This window comes from Balearica regulorum, chromosome 20 (genome assembly GCF_011004875.1).
Source record: "Balearica regulorum gibbericeps isolate bBalReg1 chromosome 20, bBalReg1.pri, whole genome shotgun sequence".
Classification (NCBI taxonomy): Eukaryota; Metazoa; Chordata; class Aves; order Gruiformes; family Gruidae; genus Balearica; species Balearica regulorum.
The window spans coordinates 6,537,205-6,556,298 of record NC_046203.1 but is presented as its reverse complement, the minus strand read 5'-3'; the positions used below and the strand labels follow the sequence as shown (position 1 = coordinate 6,556,298).

Here is a 19,094-nt window from a genome sequence, read left to right as displayed (position 1 = left end):
CTAGTATATAATGCAGCAGTTCAAGTGTAACTACAGAGAAGTATTTATTCAAAGCACAATTGACTTGAACTTTCACAGATAAAGGACAGCTTCTGAACTGGTCATCAGTGTGCCTTCGATGCAGTCATGTGAGCAGAGGTAAAATGACTGTCACATCTCGGTCTTGCTGCCTGTTTTACTATCTCCACTTTAATCAGACTCCTGCATTATAAAGCTCCTTGAAGTGAGATGTGTTTCTGTTCATTTTGATTATTTTCATTTTTTTAAGTTTTCATCTGTGCCTGTTGCCATAGGAGTTTGTGTGTTTGTATGGAGTGGGAGCTGCTGTAGAAACTGTTGGACAACCAGAGTGTTAACTGCAGAAAGCAGTGATCCTGGTCCAGGAGATGAGGAATGAAGGTTGTTTTGAATTTCTGTGTTTAAGTAGCTATGGTTAGTAAACTAAATGTTTCCAGTTGTTACAGCAAATATATATATCTTTTTTAAGAACTGTTTAGTATTTACATAACATGAGCAATCCTGTTGACATTTGAAAGACCCAAGCACTGGATCCGCTTTGAAGGTGCGTCAGAATAAAGAGGCATCTTGCAGCTTTCACAAGGACACTTGATCTGACTTAGAACAGCTCTACTAATATGAGACAGGACATCAGATAGGCCATGGGACATGGCAGTACTATACATTTCAGTTTGAAAGCTGGTACTGTACTAATCCCTTATTTTTTGGAAAACCATTTATTTTGCTCTATCTCTTGTAAGTTAACTTACAAAGCCAGAAGAGAGACCACAACTCTCTTCCCTAAGGACAAGGGTGAAAGAGGGGGTTGTTTCAAGAGTGGCTAGCACTTCCCTAGCTTCCCAAGCTGTTACGGCAGACTGCTGGAAAAACTACATGTGGAAGCACCTATTGAGAACTAGAGCATAGGGAAGAAGTTTCATCTCCTCATGGAGAGCGGCATAGTGTAAAAAGTTGTTGTGCTTCATGTTGCCTTCAAACCCAAGCTTTCTACAGTAATTCTTAGGCATAAGGGAAAAGAAGAAGAGCTCTTGTAAGACACTGTAATAAACTCTCCTCTGTGAGTTGTTTGTAATCTGCATCTTCTGCCTACTTTTGCTGTACCTTTCCAGAAATCTTTGCAATACTTGATATAGTGGAAATTCCTTAGTGATCCCATGGATTTTCTTCACTAAATGGTGCTGTGCAGGAAAAAGATTTGAGCTCTGCCTTACTATCCCACACTTGTATGAAGTCTCCTGCCACTAGTTTTCCGAAATGGAATATTTTCTTTGGAATATGTGGCTTTGCAAGCAGATGCTTTCTGTTCCTCCCCTGGACTTGAGGGGGCTGGATGGAGATACTAAGACAATAAAAGGAAGGTGACAGAATGCTGTGGTTCGCTGTTCTTGCTGTCCCCACACAAACATCCTCCCATAAGGGTAGTTACACACCACCTGCAGTTTCTAAGGAGATTTAAGCCTTCTTGTAGCACTTAGCTGTTTATTATGTTTTATTTTATTCAAAGAACATTTCAAAACTTTGCATGACATGGATTACACTACTGAAACAGTATTTAACACAGCTAACCAGCAAAGCATGCAACACTACCAGGCTGTGTCATAAATTGCACTCATACCCCAAGAGTTATCTGAATATTTTCAGTCTATGAATTTCTTAAATTATTTGTTCCAAATCAGTAGTTTTTCTGGAACTTAAGTTTCTTGTACTTAATGTGCCTTTAAGACAATGAACATCTCTTGATAAAACAATCAGACAGTCAGAAACAGGGAAGAGAATAGTATTTAGTAAGTTGACACTGAAAAAATCAAGAATGTACGAATCAGGAGCACATCACATTTTGGAACTTGTACAATAAGAAAAGACTAAAGGAAAAAGCTTGTAATTATTTCAGTGTCCTTTCAAGCACTTCAAAAATCAGCTTAATTCATCTGAATTTCAGCTCCATATTTCATTAAGGATATATTAACTGGTTTATGCATCTTGTATCTCTTTCAGGATAGTCTTGCTTCTTGCAGCTGTACTCTGCTGAAGCTATTGGGATATCCAGATTTAGATCCAGAATAGATCAATCCTGTCTTCTGAGATACAGTCACAGCAGCACATACTTCTGCTTAATCTTTAATAGGCACTTTCCTGTGAGAGCCTTACCCTTTGAGCCAGAAGTAGAAAATGGCCAGTCTCAAATACTTAAGCGGCAATACTGTAGCGTCAGTGGTTGAAGGCATTGCAGACAGGGAAAATTAACTCATCCCCTAGCAACAGAGGTTGATTCAGTACAGGGGGAGGATTACTTTGGCAAACGGAATATTTTTTTCAATGTAAAAAGCTCCATAAATCCAGATGTTATTCCAGCGAGGTTTGGTCTTTTATGTAGTATTTACACAATCACTTACGCTTTGATAATACTGAGTATCCTTGTGCAGTTTTCAGTCTAATTCATACAGAAGAGTCAACAGAGCAGGGATGTGTGCTTGCAGGTTTGCAGTGCTCCTATTGGTTATTTTTTTAGACTATCTCACTCCATTCAGGATTCTTCTAAAAGATCAACTAAATCTATGTAGATGATGTGAAAGTGGCAGTTGATACAATCACTGGCTGTGCAGGTGAGTCAGTTAAATTTTCCTTTTTAAGGTTTATTTAGGTATAAGATAGAAGTCTTGAAATAACATCCTTTTAGGAAAAAATGCAGTAGTGTTGGCTTGTATCTTTCAAAAATCAGAATGATTTTTTTTCTTTTACTTTAAACAGGCTTAGTGCAAATTTCTTCACAGATGTTCACCAAGGCACTTTGATCATGTCCCTTGCTCTTCTATGATCAGAAAAGTAGCAATTATGATCAAATATTTCCCTGTTAAAACAGGCCATCAGACTCCTAATGCTTCTTGTTTATGGTGATGTCCCAGCAGCCACATCTTGAAGGGTGTGCAATTTAAATATTAAATTCCTGTTGCAGAAATAGCACTAGAATTCTTCATTACCATATGGTTTTACTAAATAAAAGTATAGTCAGGAGCTTGGAATTCTGCTTACGAAAACTTCTATGCTACAATTGTATGTTAATGTTTTATATAAAATCTTTTACTGTCTCAAGCGTGTCAACTGAACATGAAAAGACTACGAGATCATTCACAGAATAGAGCTGGCACAAATGTGAATAACATTGCAGTAAGAAAAGAAAAGGTGCTGTACTGTTACTTCAGGAACAATGGCTGCCACAGCACACAAACGTCTACAGTGCCTGTGTGTTCTCAGCTTTCTTCCAGCATTTCAAGATGTTCTACCTTGTTAAAGCAGAGGGATGTGCAAGAAGGGTGATTATGCAGCTGTTTTTCCTTTTGGCTCTAACAGATTTGAACTCTGTGGGCCAGAAACAGAAGTATGTTCTGGAGTTTGTGATTCTTATTTGTCCACAACTTATGCATAATGCATTACGAACAAATCTGTTGTTTCTGAAAGCAAGGTATAAAACCAGATCGAGTTAACACGTGTGTCCTGAAGGAGACTAGGCATGTGGCCTTCTGGCTAGTAAACAGAAAGTCAGCATCTTTTTCTTAATTCCAAAGAAGGGTACAAGGAAGCAAGTGTCCTGCTAAATGCATAGGCAATCCCTTCTCATCTCTGCAGATGTTAGAAGTTTAGTGGGGAAAAAGCTTTATGCTTAGCCTAAAGATCCATAGCTTAGGACCACAACAGCAAGCTTAACAAGAAGCCCAGAACAACAACACCTTTGTTTGTAGCAAATGATATTCTGTTGTTAATAGGGTCAGTGCAACAGAAAGGAGATCCCAGCATCGTCCGAGGGGAAGGGAACATTCCCAGGCCTGTAAAGCATGTAATTGTTGGAGTGCCTGGGATAAGTAGTGCAGCGCACTCTAACAAGACTGGATCTGCTCTGACTTAAGAACTTCTTTCTCCCCTTGCCAAAGTTCAATGGTGACATTTTGCTGGAGCAGCAGAAAAATCTTCAGTCAAGTTTGAAAGATGTTGCAAAAGACTTGGTCTTACAGTAGTTCCATCATATAATAAACATTCCTTGCTTTTCCTGGAGAAGAACTACCTTCCTCACCAAATGGATTTAGATACTGGTAAAGACTGTGCTTTCTATATTCCTTGACAGTAAATTCCATAAAAACCCTATTTCAGTCCTCTTTGAGGACAGGAAGGTGCACTTTGCGTTGATGGGAGAGGACCAGTCAGTTGTACTTTGGCTTAAGACAATGTTTCCTCTTGCTACAGAGTCTAATATCTGCAGATGACCATTCTGTAATCTCATGCTGAAAACAAGTGGTAGATGCCTTCCTAGGCTCCAGTCAGGGGAAGCCATCCTCTCAATCATTTTCCGAGGAACTGGGAACTTCAGTGCATGAGGGATAGTCCCTTTCGTTGGGGGTTTTGCATCACGTTTGCCTCTTACAGTTTGGATTTGGGAGTGGACTGGAGCAAGATCCTCATGTCTAGCAGTGCTTTCTCAAGATAGTGTGCCATGCGGGCTGCATTTGTGTCGGCACAGCTGTTAAAGGCTGAAATTGCAAAATTGATGTGTTCATCCATAGGGTTGTAACAGATTCCATAGCCATCTGGAACCACGGGACCAAAACACATCACGCAGTCTGTCTTTGCTGGGACCTGTGGAGACAATGTGATTAAAAACTTCTAACCAGTCAGAGAGAAATGTAGCCATCAAATGCTAACAGCTCTGTCAATAGTAAAAGAAACTGCTGTCTCATGAAAATGCTCTAAAAGAGGGCCTTTTTGGTCAGACCCACCTACTGCCATACGCATGCTGGATCCTACCACTTGGTAGCAACATGTTTTCCTATGCGTTTGCAAAGGAGTACTTCTCCCCAAGATAAGCTTGTAATAACTCACAAGCAGAACTGTATCAGTAAGAACTGCAGTACAGCATATGAATATAAAGCTATTCTGGCAGCTGAAGTCAACTGATACCACTTGCATTTAGACACCACACTTCTGGTGATCTTGGCTTTGGTTGTCCTAGTGTTTTACAGGGTTGAGAGGGACTGTGGCAGCTGTAAGATCAGATCTGCAGCTTTATGGGATTGGTAGCAGGCTTAAAAACTTCTGTCCCCTAGTGAAGATCAGCTTCTAACAGAAGGGAATGAAGGAGAAATGTGGAGAAGATAAGGCAATGAAAAGAAAGAGAGCACACATCTGTCTTTGCTCAGATGAGTCCTACCTGGCTGGTCGAGAGATTGAAGTGCATTGCGACAGCATACGCCGTGTCCATGAACAGTTCAGGCATGCTCACTAGGTCCTCAATAGCTTGAAGCTTCAAGCCTAAGAGGTGGCGGTCTATTGCATTGCCCCTAATTGCCTGTAAGGAAGGAAGACTAGATGAGAGCCTGTCTTAGCAGGCAAGCGAGCGAAACTATCAGCTGCTTTGGGTTAAAGAAAACGCGTCTAAAAATCTCTACATATTTAAAGTTAGAAGGAAACTAGATCTTGCCTTTAGGACCAATAGTCTTGTTTGTAAGAACTGTGAAATTAAACACACCAGTGGAACCAGCATTACAGTTCCTGCCTCTGGGCTCCCTCTGGTTTAAGGGGTCCTCATGCAACGTTTGTCAGCAACAATGACAGTGAGAAGTGAAGCTGTTTCATATTTGATTCTCGCCTTTAGGTCAGTCACAAGGGACACTTGAACCACTAGCTAGAGAGAAAGTGTTCAGTCCGTGGCCTAGAGCACTGTCGGATCAGAGTTAGACCTATGCAACAGCGGCCACATCGCAGAAAAAACTCTTAAGGTCTCGTCTTTCACCAGAACCCTCATTTGCTATGGAAAAACCCAGTTCTAGCTGCAGAGAGGGCACTCACCATATCAGTGTATTCCCTGTGGGCCTGGGTAGCTCTTCTCAGCAAGTCTGCTTTCTCCTGGTCCTGAGAACACACAGATCTGTCTGTAACAGCTTTTCTGCAGAATGGAAAACCTCATTTTGGCTGTTCCTCTAGAATGGAGGGCATTTCTGCCTTGTGTGTCTATACTAGACTAATTTTTAGATTTACTAGATTTAATTCTTAAATAATTTTGTTTGGCTGCCTTCATTCTGAATGAAGTTCTCCATCAGTAGCAGAACTTAGTTTGAGTAGCTAAACAGACTTTTAGAAGGGACATCTTTCTTTTTGGTGGGATTAGAAATGTTCAATGTGGTTTCCCAGGCTTTCAATACATGTGAAAAGAAAGCCAAGTGAAACCCAAAGTGTGTAACTATATACTCCATGCTGTGTTTTAGCTCAACCTCATATTGGGTGCAGTTCTGCTTAGCTGAAACCAGCTGATGAAGGGTTAGCCAAATAAGCACCTTTCCCCTTTTTCTGGAGAGGAGTCCTTTCGCTCCACTTCTGAGATCCTCACCGATTTGTCAGGGCTGTCCATTGATTGCACAAACTTAAGAGAATCCACAGAAGTGGAGCGGATAGTGTCTGTGCGGCCCAGGCGGAACATCCTTAGCGATGCACTCTCATATGTGGCGCAGGCGTGGCCGTACATCCTGGAAGATGGAGAAGAAAGTCACAGAAGTGAGTTTTCCTGAAAGGAATGGCCTCTTGTGAAGCAGAAGAACTGAGGGGAAGATTTTATGTGAGTGAGTCCCATTGACAGCTGATCTCTGATGCTTCCTTACTACGACTGTACACACACAGAGGGGTTAATCTCACCTGTTGTTTGGCAGCTGCCACAAGTGACAGTTGCTGTTCAACCCCAGTGCACAGGTAAAACATGGGACTTAGTAAACAGGCCACAGCAGCCTGCCAGAGACTTGTCTGTGCCACCTTTATCAAGTTCACTATTTGAGTCCAATGGTGAGGATGCCGAGAAGCTACCTATTGGTGGTCTTACCTGTAATATGCTAGCTGCAAGGCTAGCTGGATAAAAGCGTCGGGACTTATCTTCTCTGACTTGGGGAAGGTTTTCCCAAATTGATGAAAGACCATGACTTTGACATCCAGGTCTTCAACCATTCTGCAAGGAAAGAAAGAGGAAGTGTTCTTTTGCCTGTTGCTTGTTCTTGTAACATAAAGGTATGGGCTTTGCTTTCGTGAGGCTCAGAGAGAACAGGCTATTTGGGTCTGATCTACACATGGATAGAGAGAGATCAGTCACATGCAGACTTGTTTGGGCAGCACTGTGGAGCTGAGGTTTTTTGGCCACTACTGAAAATCTTCACCAGGTTAGATGGGTGCATGCATGTGTATGTATGCTCTAGAATCCCTAGTTAGATCCAGTAGAGCCTTGCTCTTTCTCAGTGAAGTGGGATGGATCAGCAGTTATGCCCTGACCTGATTCCTGGCAGGTGGCTTTAGTGTGCTTTTCAGCCAGGTTCAATGTTCTTGACACAGGAAGTCACTGGGAAAACTCCCTGGCTGCAGCGGTGGAAGCCTCATTTAAACCACTGGTACGTTCCAAAGGGGGATGTGAATTAGTCACTCACCAGACCTGTCCGCTGCCTTGTACTTACATGTTGAGGTTCTGCTTTGCCTTCTCTATGTCATTCTTGATTTCTGGGGTGATGTTAAACCGCAGCTTTTTGGGCATTGGCAGAGGAATCATGGGTGATCTTACCAGCTCAGGTCTCTTCCTGCATAGAGAAATGATTGTGTTTAACCAGACCTTTAACATGAGGCTCAGCTAAGCGCACCAGAGCCCGGGTAGAAACGCACAGGAGATTTTTCCCTAACACCTTGTGACACTAGTCAAAGGCTGAAAAATTCTTCAGTGCCATGACAGTGTTTTTGAACGGTATGAATGAAATGTTTTCTGTGCCTTCTGACCAAAAGAAACACCTCTCCTAGGCAAAAGTCCTGTTAACTCTGAACAGTGCATTTCCCTGAGAATGGCAGCAGTAGCAAAACTTACCAGAGTAGCTTGGCTGCTCAATTCTCATTACAAATACAAGAACTGCAGTACCTAATCAGCATACCACTACCCTTCCTCAGAACAAATTCCTAGGGTGTGCACTGTGAAGAGGCATGGTCTTGGGGAGCAGATGGTTTAAAACCTATCTCCAAAGCTGAGGAACAACAGAGGAGGCAGGACTCACGTATACTCCACGATGTGATCCAGAAGAGCAACAATGGGTGGGCCCTCTGAGGGAGCGTGTTCGTATACAAGACCACAGGAGCCATCTTCAGCAATGATGAACTACGAGGGAAACGCAAGAGCATAGTGTTGAAGACCAACACCCAGTGTGCAAAGCAGGAGCTCTCTAGAGAGATCTTAGTATCTTGCTGCTGCGTATCAGAATAGACAGTGATCCTATCCTTGCACGCTGGGAAGGTAACACAACAGTCTCATTTGGCAGAACAGCAACAGAAGTCTTTCAGCAAGCCTAGAAGATCTGACAGAACTTAGAGTTTTGCAAGATTAACTGCACAAGTTTGCCTGATACAGCAGTGTGTTCACTGTCCTGGCAATACAGAGTGGTTCAATGGGTTTGATTTACTTAGCGCATGTAATACAGGAATATATCACCATGTGCTGGCTTACCCTTACTTTTCAATTAGCTGGAACATCTAAGCTTTATCCCATCGATGAAGAGTTCCAAATAGGAATAAAGTAGCTGGAAACATTATGAAGAGCTGAGCAGATAGGAGAAGAATCTTTTAAAGCACTGTTGCTACTATCCACCAGCCAGGATATACCAACTAATGAAGGAGAAGCTTGAATAGCAGCTGCTGTTGAAGGCTCTTGACAAGACTGAATGGAGAAGAGATCAGAGGAATGCTGTGGGATGGCAGCTGATGTTTGAAAAAGCAAAACAAAAAAAGCCATTGGGCATCTTCTGGCAGAAACAGGAAAAGTGACAAGCCTAGGGGAGATACAAGGAACAGACCTCCCTATGTTTGGGCTGCGTCCAAGCAGATGAGGCATTGTTCACTGCAGGCAGAAAATTGATTTACAAGGAACACAAAGAAGTGCTACGCTGAATAAGCGTGGGCAGAGGCAGTAAAAGAGGCAAAAGTCCCTGAGGCAGGAATGAGTGCCTGTGGTGACTGCAAGGGAAACCATAGGATCTCTTACTGTCAGCCACCACACCTTGTCTCCTTTATTTCTCCACTCTTGATATGAAGAAAACTTTCCTGCAAAAGGATTCTGGGATTTCTTGGACCTTTGTAGCCTCAGGAAGAAGACCTCCTCCAGACCCATGTCTTCAGTATCTCTAGATGACCAGCACTTACTTGAAGGGTTTTGTCAAACCATCGGTTCCCACTGTTCCAGCGACTGCCTCCACCATGCAGCATCTGAGCGGCCACACGGCTCTTGTATATGTCCTCAGACACCCGTGGCATAGGCGCATCGAGGCAGACAGTGCAAATGCTTTTCTCAATTGTTCGCACAGATTCCTTGTTGGTCTTATCTGGGAGAGAAATGAACAGCAAATAAGTAAGGGGCGTGGAAAAACCTGCATTTTAATTGGAGGAAGATTGAAATTTGGAAGAGCAGGTTTGAAGGACCCAGTGTTGGATTCCCATCGTACCTCAATGCAATACTGGTCATTTAGGGGTGTATGCAGTTATTAAAATTGTAGCCAGCTGGCTTGTTACTGATGTGAGCATGCTGCATTCACCTTCCTTTTTTTCACGGTTATGACATCCCACCCATTTGCAAGACAACAAACTATAGGATTTCAGGTCTAACAAACCAAGCTTCAGACTTCACCTGCGTACCTTCCAAACTAGAAATAACAATACTTTGCAATGAAATCAAGTTGCTTCTTTGAGGTAAAAAGCTCAGGTTATCCATATGGAACAAGCTTCCAAAGGAAAGAGCTGAGCAGAGCACAGCAGTGAGGTTGGTAGATCAAGCATTCATGGTAGTTGTTAGCACCAGCATGTTAGGGGCTCTACAGACCTTTCAGAAGGTTGTTGTAGGCTTTTGCCCAGCTGTTTCGGTGGTTGGTAGTGAGGATCCCAATAGGTTCTTTGTTTGTTTGGAGAGAGGTGTTCCATATCTTCTCCAGCTGAATGAAGAGCTGGTCAGTGGTAAGGGGACTTCCATCACTGTTGTAAACATCCAGCTCAAAGAACTGAAGGTGAGAAGAGCAGACAAGGACAGAGACAGAACATGAGAGCAAATCTTAATTGTCCAGCCCCAGAAACAGGGAACAGCCGCTTTGAGGACGTAAGACCTGACCTAAGAACTCTACTTGTAAGCAGACCTTTGAAGGATGCTCAGAATTGAGACCCAAGTCCAACTTCCCTTGCAGGGCATAAATAGTTTAGGTTTTAAGCAGCTCAGAAACCATGGTAATGAGGGCCAAAACACACGAGGAGTTCCTATTTCTGAGACTTAGCTGTGGTGGTAGCGTTTGTTACCAATTTCCACTTGCAATTTCCAATTCCAGACATGATCTCTGGGCTTTTAGAGACAGGAATTGCAGGGACAAGAAACGGAGGAAGAGAGCTTTTTTCTGCCTCGTAGTCTGTAACTCACACGTAGTAATCCCAGCTGTTGGCCAACTAAAGCCAAAGGCGATAAAGGAAGCAGGAATGAATCCCTGGTGAGGCAAACCTCGTGGGCAGAGACTGCTGTTCCCTTTCCTATGGACCATAGCTAGCTGAAAGGGACACCTGCATCTAAATGAACCTCCTCGAAACCTCAGGAGCTGCCGTACCTGAAAGTTGTGAACCACTGTGATGTGTCTGGACTGCTTTTTGCCTTTGGCATAGTTGACAATGGAGTCCCGCTTAGGCCCAGGAATGCGGCAGGATGAGAGGATCTGGTAGTACTGGTTCATGCAGAGGGGCTTCCCACCCATGTACTCCACTGGGAGGGTCTCACTGGAGACACAGCAGGTAAGGAGGAAGGGGGAGAGAAAAACAGATCAGCGAGGTGACCTGCACTCCCCACACAAGATGGGCACAGGCTCAGCCATGCAGCTGCTCCCACTCACTCCAGCAAGACCTAAATGTGTTGGTGCTGGCGCTATAAAAAAGGGCCCATCCTTCCCCATTCCTACCAGTTTTCTTAGTAGGGGCTAGAAAAATGTCTGTTTGCTGACCTTTCATTTGGGAAGGGGAAAACCACTACCCTCTCTAACACCAGAGAAATGGATCTCTGGACCTATACTACATAGCTTAGCATGCACCATGCTGTCTGCAGAGAAGAACGCAGGGCACAATATACTGGGAAATGTATCGTTTCCATTGAAATGGCAGAAAGAGATTTTGGACTGTAATTTTGAGTGGTAAGCATCTAATGTGCTACGAACTAGACTGGGACTCAATCATCTGAGCAGTTGTATTCCAACTACCCTTCTCACAGTTGGCCCTGAGCCTTGTCTGAATTTGGATGTAAATGTGTGATGTTGGTAAACATATTTTTGGAATATAAATAAGGCATGATTAGCAGAGGTTTGTTGGTGATCGGACGGAAAGGGGTAGGGAGAAACAAGTTTCTCTAGAGCTCATCCTATCTAGCTGGGAGATGAGAAACACCAGAAACCCAAAAGGAGAGAAACAAATTCCTGCTGCCTGAGCTGTAACTTGTTCTGTGCACAAACAAAAGTATGTAGTTCCACAGGACTGTCAGGCTCCCTCTCTCTAAACACGTACATGTGCCAATGAAAGTATTAAGGTAAACAAAGAATATGAAGAAAGAAAAGTAAATTTGTTTTTTTTCTAGTGGTGGTGACCTTGGCAGTGAGCAGCAATGTTGATTACAATATCTTTTTTCAAATATGTGCTGTCTTCTCTTGCCTTTCTATTTGGAAGGGAGATTTATTGACTAGGCTCAGCCTCTCTGTGACAGCAAGGAACACCTGAGAAGTCAGAAAGGTCACTAACTCACTTGTCAATCATGGCCTTGAAATCCAGGATACCCTCGATCAGCCTGGCAGCAAACCTGGAAAAATACCAAATGTAACAAGTTGAGATTCAAACAAAGAATATCTGGGGCTGAGGAACTAGCTGGGGAGGGCTAGCAGCGCTTCTCTCTGCTCCTTAGAAAGTTCACCCTTTCTGCCAAGCCCCTGATGTGCTCATCTCTGGTTAGTTGACACAGCCACTCTGCGGTTGTGATTTGAGATTGCTGGATAGTCCTACCGCATGGCACTCTTTTTGTGTGCCTTACTGTATAACCAAGGAACTCTGGACAACTTTCAAGAAGGTAGGGTCCAGTCTGGATGCATAAATGACCCTCTAACAGCAGAATTTTTTACTGGTGTGTTGTGATTTTATCACCTCCTAGTTCTGAGTCTTAGCGTTAAAACAAGAAGGGGATTTCTGCCCTTCCCTGTCCAGGGGGCCACCTCTGAGTTTGAAGCCAAGGCACAGCTGTATCTCCTTGCATCCAAGACTCACCACTGCCAACTTAGTTCCTACCCGATGAACGTTTTGCTGCTAACGCAACTCTGAAGAGTGCTCCTCTGGCATTGTGGGATCTGAAGCAACTGCAGGCATGCTGCGTGTTGACACTGAGGTGTTGTGTTTACCAGGATCAACATAAACACTGCCAATGCCAGCTCCCAGCAGGGAGGGAGCTGTGACAAGCCACATCAAACTGCTTAGCTTGGGAGTGACAAGTTGGCCACCTCTGACCTGGGAGCTCCTACCCACGCACGGGAGGAAGGAGGCAGGAGGTCACTGTGACAAGAAGTTGCAGTCAGTTGAGCTTCAAAGGCTGGAAAGTGTTGTGAGCATTTGGCATTTGCAGGCAGGGTCATCTAGATATGCTCAGCCTACCCATCCCTAGTAAAGATCAAAGGATGTAACTTCAGGAACCTAAGGGCTGTTAAACAAATAAGGCATCCTGCAAAGGAGTTTTCAATGAAAATTTCCCAGCCTTACTGCAAAACCTGAGGAAGTAAAACCCCTGAGAAACAGCACTGAGAGAGCCTACGTTCCTTTCAGAGAGCAAACAGCCTGGGACCAGAGTTTTAGGGCTTGAGGGGGAGACAGGGCAGAGGTTAGTTGATTTGTTTTCAGGCAGCAGTGTTGCCAGATTAAGGAATGGAGATTTCCGCTTTCTAAACTTGCCTTCTAATTTCTGAAGCTTTAGTCTCAAGCTATACTGCCAAACTTCTTTCTGCAGCCACAAACTACACAAACGTGCATTTAGATTGTGTTTGACATGGGAGCTCAGATTTTCATGCAGCTGCTCGATTTCAATTCCACTGGTTGGGGCATTGGTAGTGCTCCAGATCTTATCTTCTGTTTGGATAACTTAAGAGTGAATAATATAAGAAAGAGCCTTCAAAGACATTTGTCTAGTCTTGCACTGTCCCTGGAAGGCTCACTGTCTGCACCCCTGCCCAGGTGTGTCCAAGGGAGTGGGAGGATTTGTTCTCAGCCTCACTGCTTCCCTGGCTGGTACTTCTGAGCTGCCAGAGCAGGGATGATTGTTAACTGTGGCAGAGGTAACTCTGTATAAAGGTCGATGCTAAAGTTTTGCAGGTGGATTTAGCACAGTCGTAGCAGTGGTTAAAAATTAAAGCGAGATCACAAGGAAGGGAGGACATGGCAGGGTTTGATTGCAAGGAAAAGCTTGGAGTGGAGAGGCTGGTCGCTGTTGTTTCCCAAACCTTAAATCAAGTGGAATGACAGAATAGGGAACAGTCTCCTGCAGGAACAGACTAAATGACAGTCCGTGCAGCAGGCTCCCCCATCCCTAGAAACTAGCAAACTCGAGAGACATTTCTGATTGGTCTGTCTCCTTTACATGCCTGGGCTAGTTTTTATGCCTCCCTTAACTGCACACACAATCTTAGTGCCTCGTAGTCTTTAGTGTGTCAGAGATAGCCTCACAATGCCTCCAGCCAGAGATGTGGCCACTGTGAAATGAAGATCTGTGCTAAAGCAAAGACCAAACGCTACGTTTTTAGTCCCACTGGACTCTTTGGTTTTCTCTCTTGACAAAAGATTTAGTCTGGTGCAACAAGGAGTCTCCGTACAGCCTGGCAGCCTTTCCTTATCTGTACAGCCCTCTTGCACAGCACAGACAGCTATCAAACTTGGGGACCACATCAAAACTACTCCCTTTCTCAGTCAGCCTCAACACCCTCCTCCCTGTCCAACAGGGATAGCTCACCCATCTGGAACCTAGGGGAAGGTAGAAAAGGACTTTACCTGAGCTGACCTTGTCGATCCAGAAAATCCTGTTTTGGTAAAACCACACCTGGGCTGGAGTGGACCACAACTGGCAGGCGATACTCCAGGTAAGCCGTCTTCAGCCACCAGTCTGAGAGCTGGCATGGAGAAAGGCAACATGCAGACGCGGCACCTGCTGCTGTTTGACCCAAGCCCGGCTCAACGGTCTCAGCATCCTGCCCCCAGCTCTGTCCCGCACTTCGTAAACCAACTGTTTGGGTTTTGTGCTTTGCACATGGAAGGGTAGAGGGGGATTTAAGAAAAGCAGTGGGGGCTCTTGGTGCAGGGCTTGAGCAGAGGGTTTTCCTCAACTTCTTGGGGCAGCTGTGTGATGCTAACAGGTTAGAGGCTTCAGCAGCCGCAGACAGGGTCAGCGACTCCCTGTTCTGCTCTAAATCTCCCAGCTCACTCAAGTCCTGGTGAGGAGCTTGCACAGCTCGGGGAGGGTGGCAGCAGACTGGTCATGAAGTGATGCCATAAAGCCACAGGTGCCAGTGGATACAGCCAGGACATTGGAAAAGCGCCTGTCAGACCTCCACCCTCCCTAACCAGAGCCTGGGGCCAGAGTCCTGACCTACCCAGTTCTCCGTTTTCTTGGCTCTTCTCTCCAGGCCTTTCTGCAGCCTCTCCCCGACGCCTCCCGGCTTGCGGAACTCTGCCACCAGCTCCTGCGTGTGGTGCAGCTCCTCCTCACTGATGATGGGCTGCAGAGCCAGCAGGTAGCGGTCCAGTGTTTGCTGGAGTGGCGGCACGGGGAGATGTGGCAATGCTTCCTGGTGAAGTTGGAATCTGCCTGGGATCTTGCCTAAAGCTGTCGGCTTCAGCAGGCCGTAGGGCCTGGCCTGCAAAGCACAGAGCAAATGTCGAGACAAAACTTCCCCCCAATGTACACGAGGTAGTGAATAACCTGGACGTGGGAGTCTCCATCCCAACCTCTCTGAGGGCACACAGATGTCTCGGCACGTGAGCAGAGCACACAAAGTGCAAATGCGAGGCGCGAGTCTGTCTGCGCACCAGAGCCAGTTGTAGGCCATCCAGAAAAGCTGCAAAAGAAAACTTGATCTCCCATCATACTGACTCTCAGCTCATCAGAGAAAATGCTGCCGGGATAATGATACATCTCCCACTCTCTGGGCACCTTCCAGCTGAGAGTCTCCTTGCGTTCAACAAGCTCAAATCATTCCATCCCGTGGTAAGCGGGAAGAAAGTAAGTTGTGAAAGAAATATTCATCTTACTGTCAGAAACTGTTTCTTTACTTCTTATCATAGTGTAAGGCTAGAAAGTTAAACAGAACCTTTGTGCTAAATTAAACTACTCTTTGGGCTTTGAGGAGGCAGAATTTAGATAAGCAGGATTAAAATGCCTTTTCTCTGACTGGGTGGGGATGGTACATCACCAGCAACGGCCAGGGAAGGACTGGCTGTGACTTGTAGGCCCTGGAGAAATTGCTCCTTTATGCTGGTGAACCTTCCAGTCACTGGAGGACCCAGCTATACTAAGAGAACCTCTATCAGGTTGTACCAGTACGGGACTGGCCAAATTACAGGAGCCTTTGGAGAGGGAACAGCAAGAGCTGTTCAGGAAATTGTGGGTGATGCCAGCAGGCTCCTGGGATCCGGCAGGGTCATGGGGCAGTGAAAGCCTTAGAAAGCACTGTACCGTTTCCCTGAGTGGAGAAATGAAGCAGAGCAAACCCAAATGATAACCAGAAAATGAACGTGCCGGCTTTCCCCATAAAGAGTAACAACATCCTCTTGGGTGAACAGGGTTGGACATTCTTTGGCTTGAAGATGTTTAGATTGTACTCTAAAGGTTTTCAATTCCCTCTGCTCCTCCCCCTCTATTGGATCTACTGAATCAGACACTCTCCTACAGGACTCCGGACTTTGCATCCTCAGTGTACTGAGGATTCAAAGCCAGTGAGAACATGCCCTTTGATTTTCAAGGCAATGAGAAAAATAGCTGGCCCCCCCCACCTCCTCCCAGGAGTTAAGCACAGAGAAGAAGAAAGAAAAGAGCTAAATCTGCAAGGTGACAAAGCCTCTGCATGGTGCTGAGCCCCTGAATGCTCTATGGTCTTTGCAGGACCTGGCAAGAACTATGGGATCAAGGTTTGGAGAAGAAATGTTAAAAAGAAGAGAAGGGGGAATGACTGAAGCATGAAAGAAGAGCGGGGCTGGGAAGAAATGAAGGGTGTTAATCATGGCAGTGTGGGCATACTGTACCTTCTCTGCTTGCTTCTGCTTCCTATCCATGGCTGGGAGGACAGAAAAGATCGTAAGCCTCTCCCTCGGCCTGTCTCGGTTTCCTCTTCCACCTGACAATGTGCTGCCCATGCAGGGCGTCACCTCATTAGCAAACTGCCACGTGACTGCTCTGATCAGAGGGTTCAAGGCCAGACACAGGCCTGGGAGAGGACAGGGGTAATCGGACCATCAGGTTGCACTGACTGCCACGAAGGCGCCTTTCTGGGAAGCCCTCCCACGGCCGCTGACCGTCAGCCCTGCATTGCCCGGTCAGTGCTTCCCAATCAACACTGTGCGGACAGGGTCTCCCTCCGATTGATGGCTCTGAGCCTCCAGCCGTGGCAGAAGTGAAGGCGCTGGGGACATTGTTCCTTCAGCCTTTGCCTGGACTGTGAAACTACAGCGGCCATTGTGAGGGAAGCCTGAACGCCAGGCAGGAGGGACCCCAGTTGATGTCCCATGGGCTGTCACCAGATGGGACAAGCTGCAGGGGGCATTTCTGCAGGCGGGGGGGAATTTAGTCCCTTTGCAAAGGTGGCCAGAGGGTGTCAGCATCACGGTAGGTGATGTAGGATTAGTTGGAGATGGGAGCAAATTCAGGCTGGGGCTAAAGGGGGTATCATAACTGCCCTCATGCCCCATGCATGTGTGGTCATTATTGCAAGCTGAGACTTTGGGAAGTTCTGGGTTGCCAACCCTTAAAAAAACCCAAAACAACAGGACAATGACGGAACTGTGCAGTCCCAAGGAACAGCATCCCCTCCTTCGTGTCTATCTAATCAACTGAGGGGCAGACAGGTGCAGTCTTCTACATAGCTAAGATCAAGTATGATGATTCCAAACAAACAGTTTCAGATTTTCCCTGGGGTAACAGCAAAAATCCCAAACCAAATTAATTGAAAACACTGTATGTTCAAACGTGGAGTGCATTTGTATCTTTCCTCTTTTATGTCCTCTACTTGGTTGCTTTGAGGTCAAACTCAAGCATTTGGTGGGAGGAGGAATAGCGATCGCAGCTGAACAGAAGAGGCAGCTGGCAGCACACAGAGCAAATGTCCACCTTTCCCCACAAGCAACAGGGAAAACGAACACCAGCAGAGCGCGGGGCGTGCAGACGCGGCCAGCTCACGGGCTGGCATTGCTCCCGAGCCACGTTCCAGCACAGCAGATGACCTTTTCCAGAGCCTGCAAAGCTGGTGGGAAATCCACCTGCAGCCTAGGGGGCAGGAGGAATTTCAGAGCAGTGTCTGATTCCCAGCACGGCCACAACGTTTAGTGTCGGATGACAGAGGTTTGTCTTTTTCTTTTATTTTAAATTAAAAGCTGGAGACCCCCTCAAGCCCAGAGACAACCAGCCCCTGCCTGGCCCCTCAGAAAGCATCTGGGAGTGAATCCCCCGTAGCTCCTGTCATCCCACTCTGCCTCCTCCTCCCTGGGATCTGTCATATAAACAGTTGCCAACACCAGGCGCGGGGCTGATGGCTCTGCTGTGTGTACAGGAAAACGCATGTTTTAAAGGCGAAGCCCGCAGCCACAGGTAGCTGCTGCTTTGGGCTTCCCTCACCCCTGACCGGCCACGGCCAGCGCCCACCTTCCAGCCGCAAGCCCTGCGTCTCTGCCGGCTCTGGTGAAGGCTCCACCGCGCTCTGCCTCAAGGTTCGTGAGGAAACCTTGGCTTGGAGGAGTAACTTACTAATTCAGCAGCGTCCCTGCGTGCCACCCGGCATGAGCTGTGCTCTCCTGGCTCCCCGCTGGTGGCCGAGGCCCTTCCACCCCTCCACGCAAACGGGATGGAGAGAAGCGCCGCGGGCAGCGTGCCCCCACCACGACCCTCGGGGCCCGGCCAGGGGCAGCCGGTGGAGGGAGCGGTGCCGGTCCCTGACGGCCCCAGCGCCGCGGATGGTGCCCGGGTGGGCTTCCCTGGCGGTGCCACCTCCTCCCCTGCCCCTGCTACCGCCTCCAGGCGGCTCGAACCGGCAGACCCAGCCCGTGACACCCCTGCGGCGGGGCCGTAGCCCGGGCCCGGGCCTAGGCCGCTGCTGACCGCCGGCGGCTCCTGCCCGTTGTCGAGTCCCGGGGCTGGCCGGGCGCCGTATGCCACCCGCCCGGCACGGGGGAAATCACCGGGACCCCCGGGCCACCACCGGTCCCTTCCCGTCCGACCCGCCGTCGCCCCTCCGGCCGGTGACGCGACCACGGCCGCCATCTAACCCCGTCCCGGGCCCGCTGGAGGCCCCCCCCCCGCCGTGTCCCCGCGGCGCCCCCACCCTCAGAGCGCGGCTGGCACTTACCACAGCCCTCGCCACGAAGGCCAGCATGGCTCCGCGCCTGCCCCCGGCCGCCGCCCGCCGCAAGGACACCGGCGACACCGGGCGCCGCCGCCCCGCCGCCCCTCTCGGCCGCCAGGGGGCGTGGCCGCCCCACTGCCATCTTGGAGCAGGGCGAAGCTCGCGCCGCCATCTTGGGAAAGGGCAAGGTCCCGCTGTAAGGGGAGAGAGCGCTGCGGCCGGTATCGGAGCGGGGAAGCGGTTCCTCTGTCAGCTGCCTTCACCGAGAGTTGGTGAGAAGAGTCCTCCTGCTCGCCGAGGCGCGCCTCCTCTCCCCTACGCGTACACCTACTCCTCACGCCTCAGCGCCCCGCACAAACATGGCCGCCCCGCGCGCCTATGTGGGCAGAGGAGGCCGTGCCCCGTACAAACATGGCGGCATAGGCCACGACGGTGGCC

At 47.4% G+C, this 19,094-nt stretch overlaps 1 protein-coding gene across 1 annotated transcript; it reads right to left on the bottom strand.

Moving 5' to 3' along the window:
• Positions 1-1,477: 1,477 nt before the first annotated feature.
• On the bottom strand, positions 1,478-18,945 carry CRAT (carnitine O-acetyltransferase). The gene is given in 16 exon segments (XM_075772208.1): positions 1,478-4,644; positions 5,216-5,353; positions 5,854-5,916; positions 6,392-6,527; positions 6,875-6,997; positions 7,494-7,613; positions 8,076-8,176; positions 9,214-9,392; positions 9,887-10,061; positions 10,650-10,815; positions 11,825-11,878; positions 14,101-14,219; positions 14,700-14,963; positions 16,348-16,450; positions 18,660-18,699; positions 18,702-18,945. Coding segments are annotated over 16 exon segments (2,124 nt in total). The 5' UTR covers positions 18,829-18,945; the 3' UTR covers positions 1,478-4,428.
• Between the last annotated feature and the right edge of the window lie 149 nt (positions 18,946-19,094).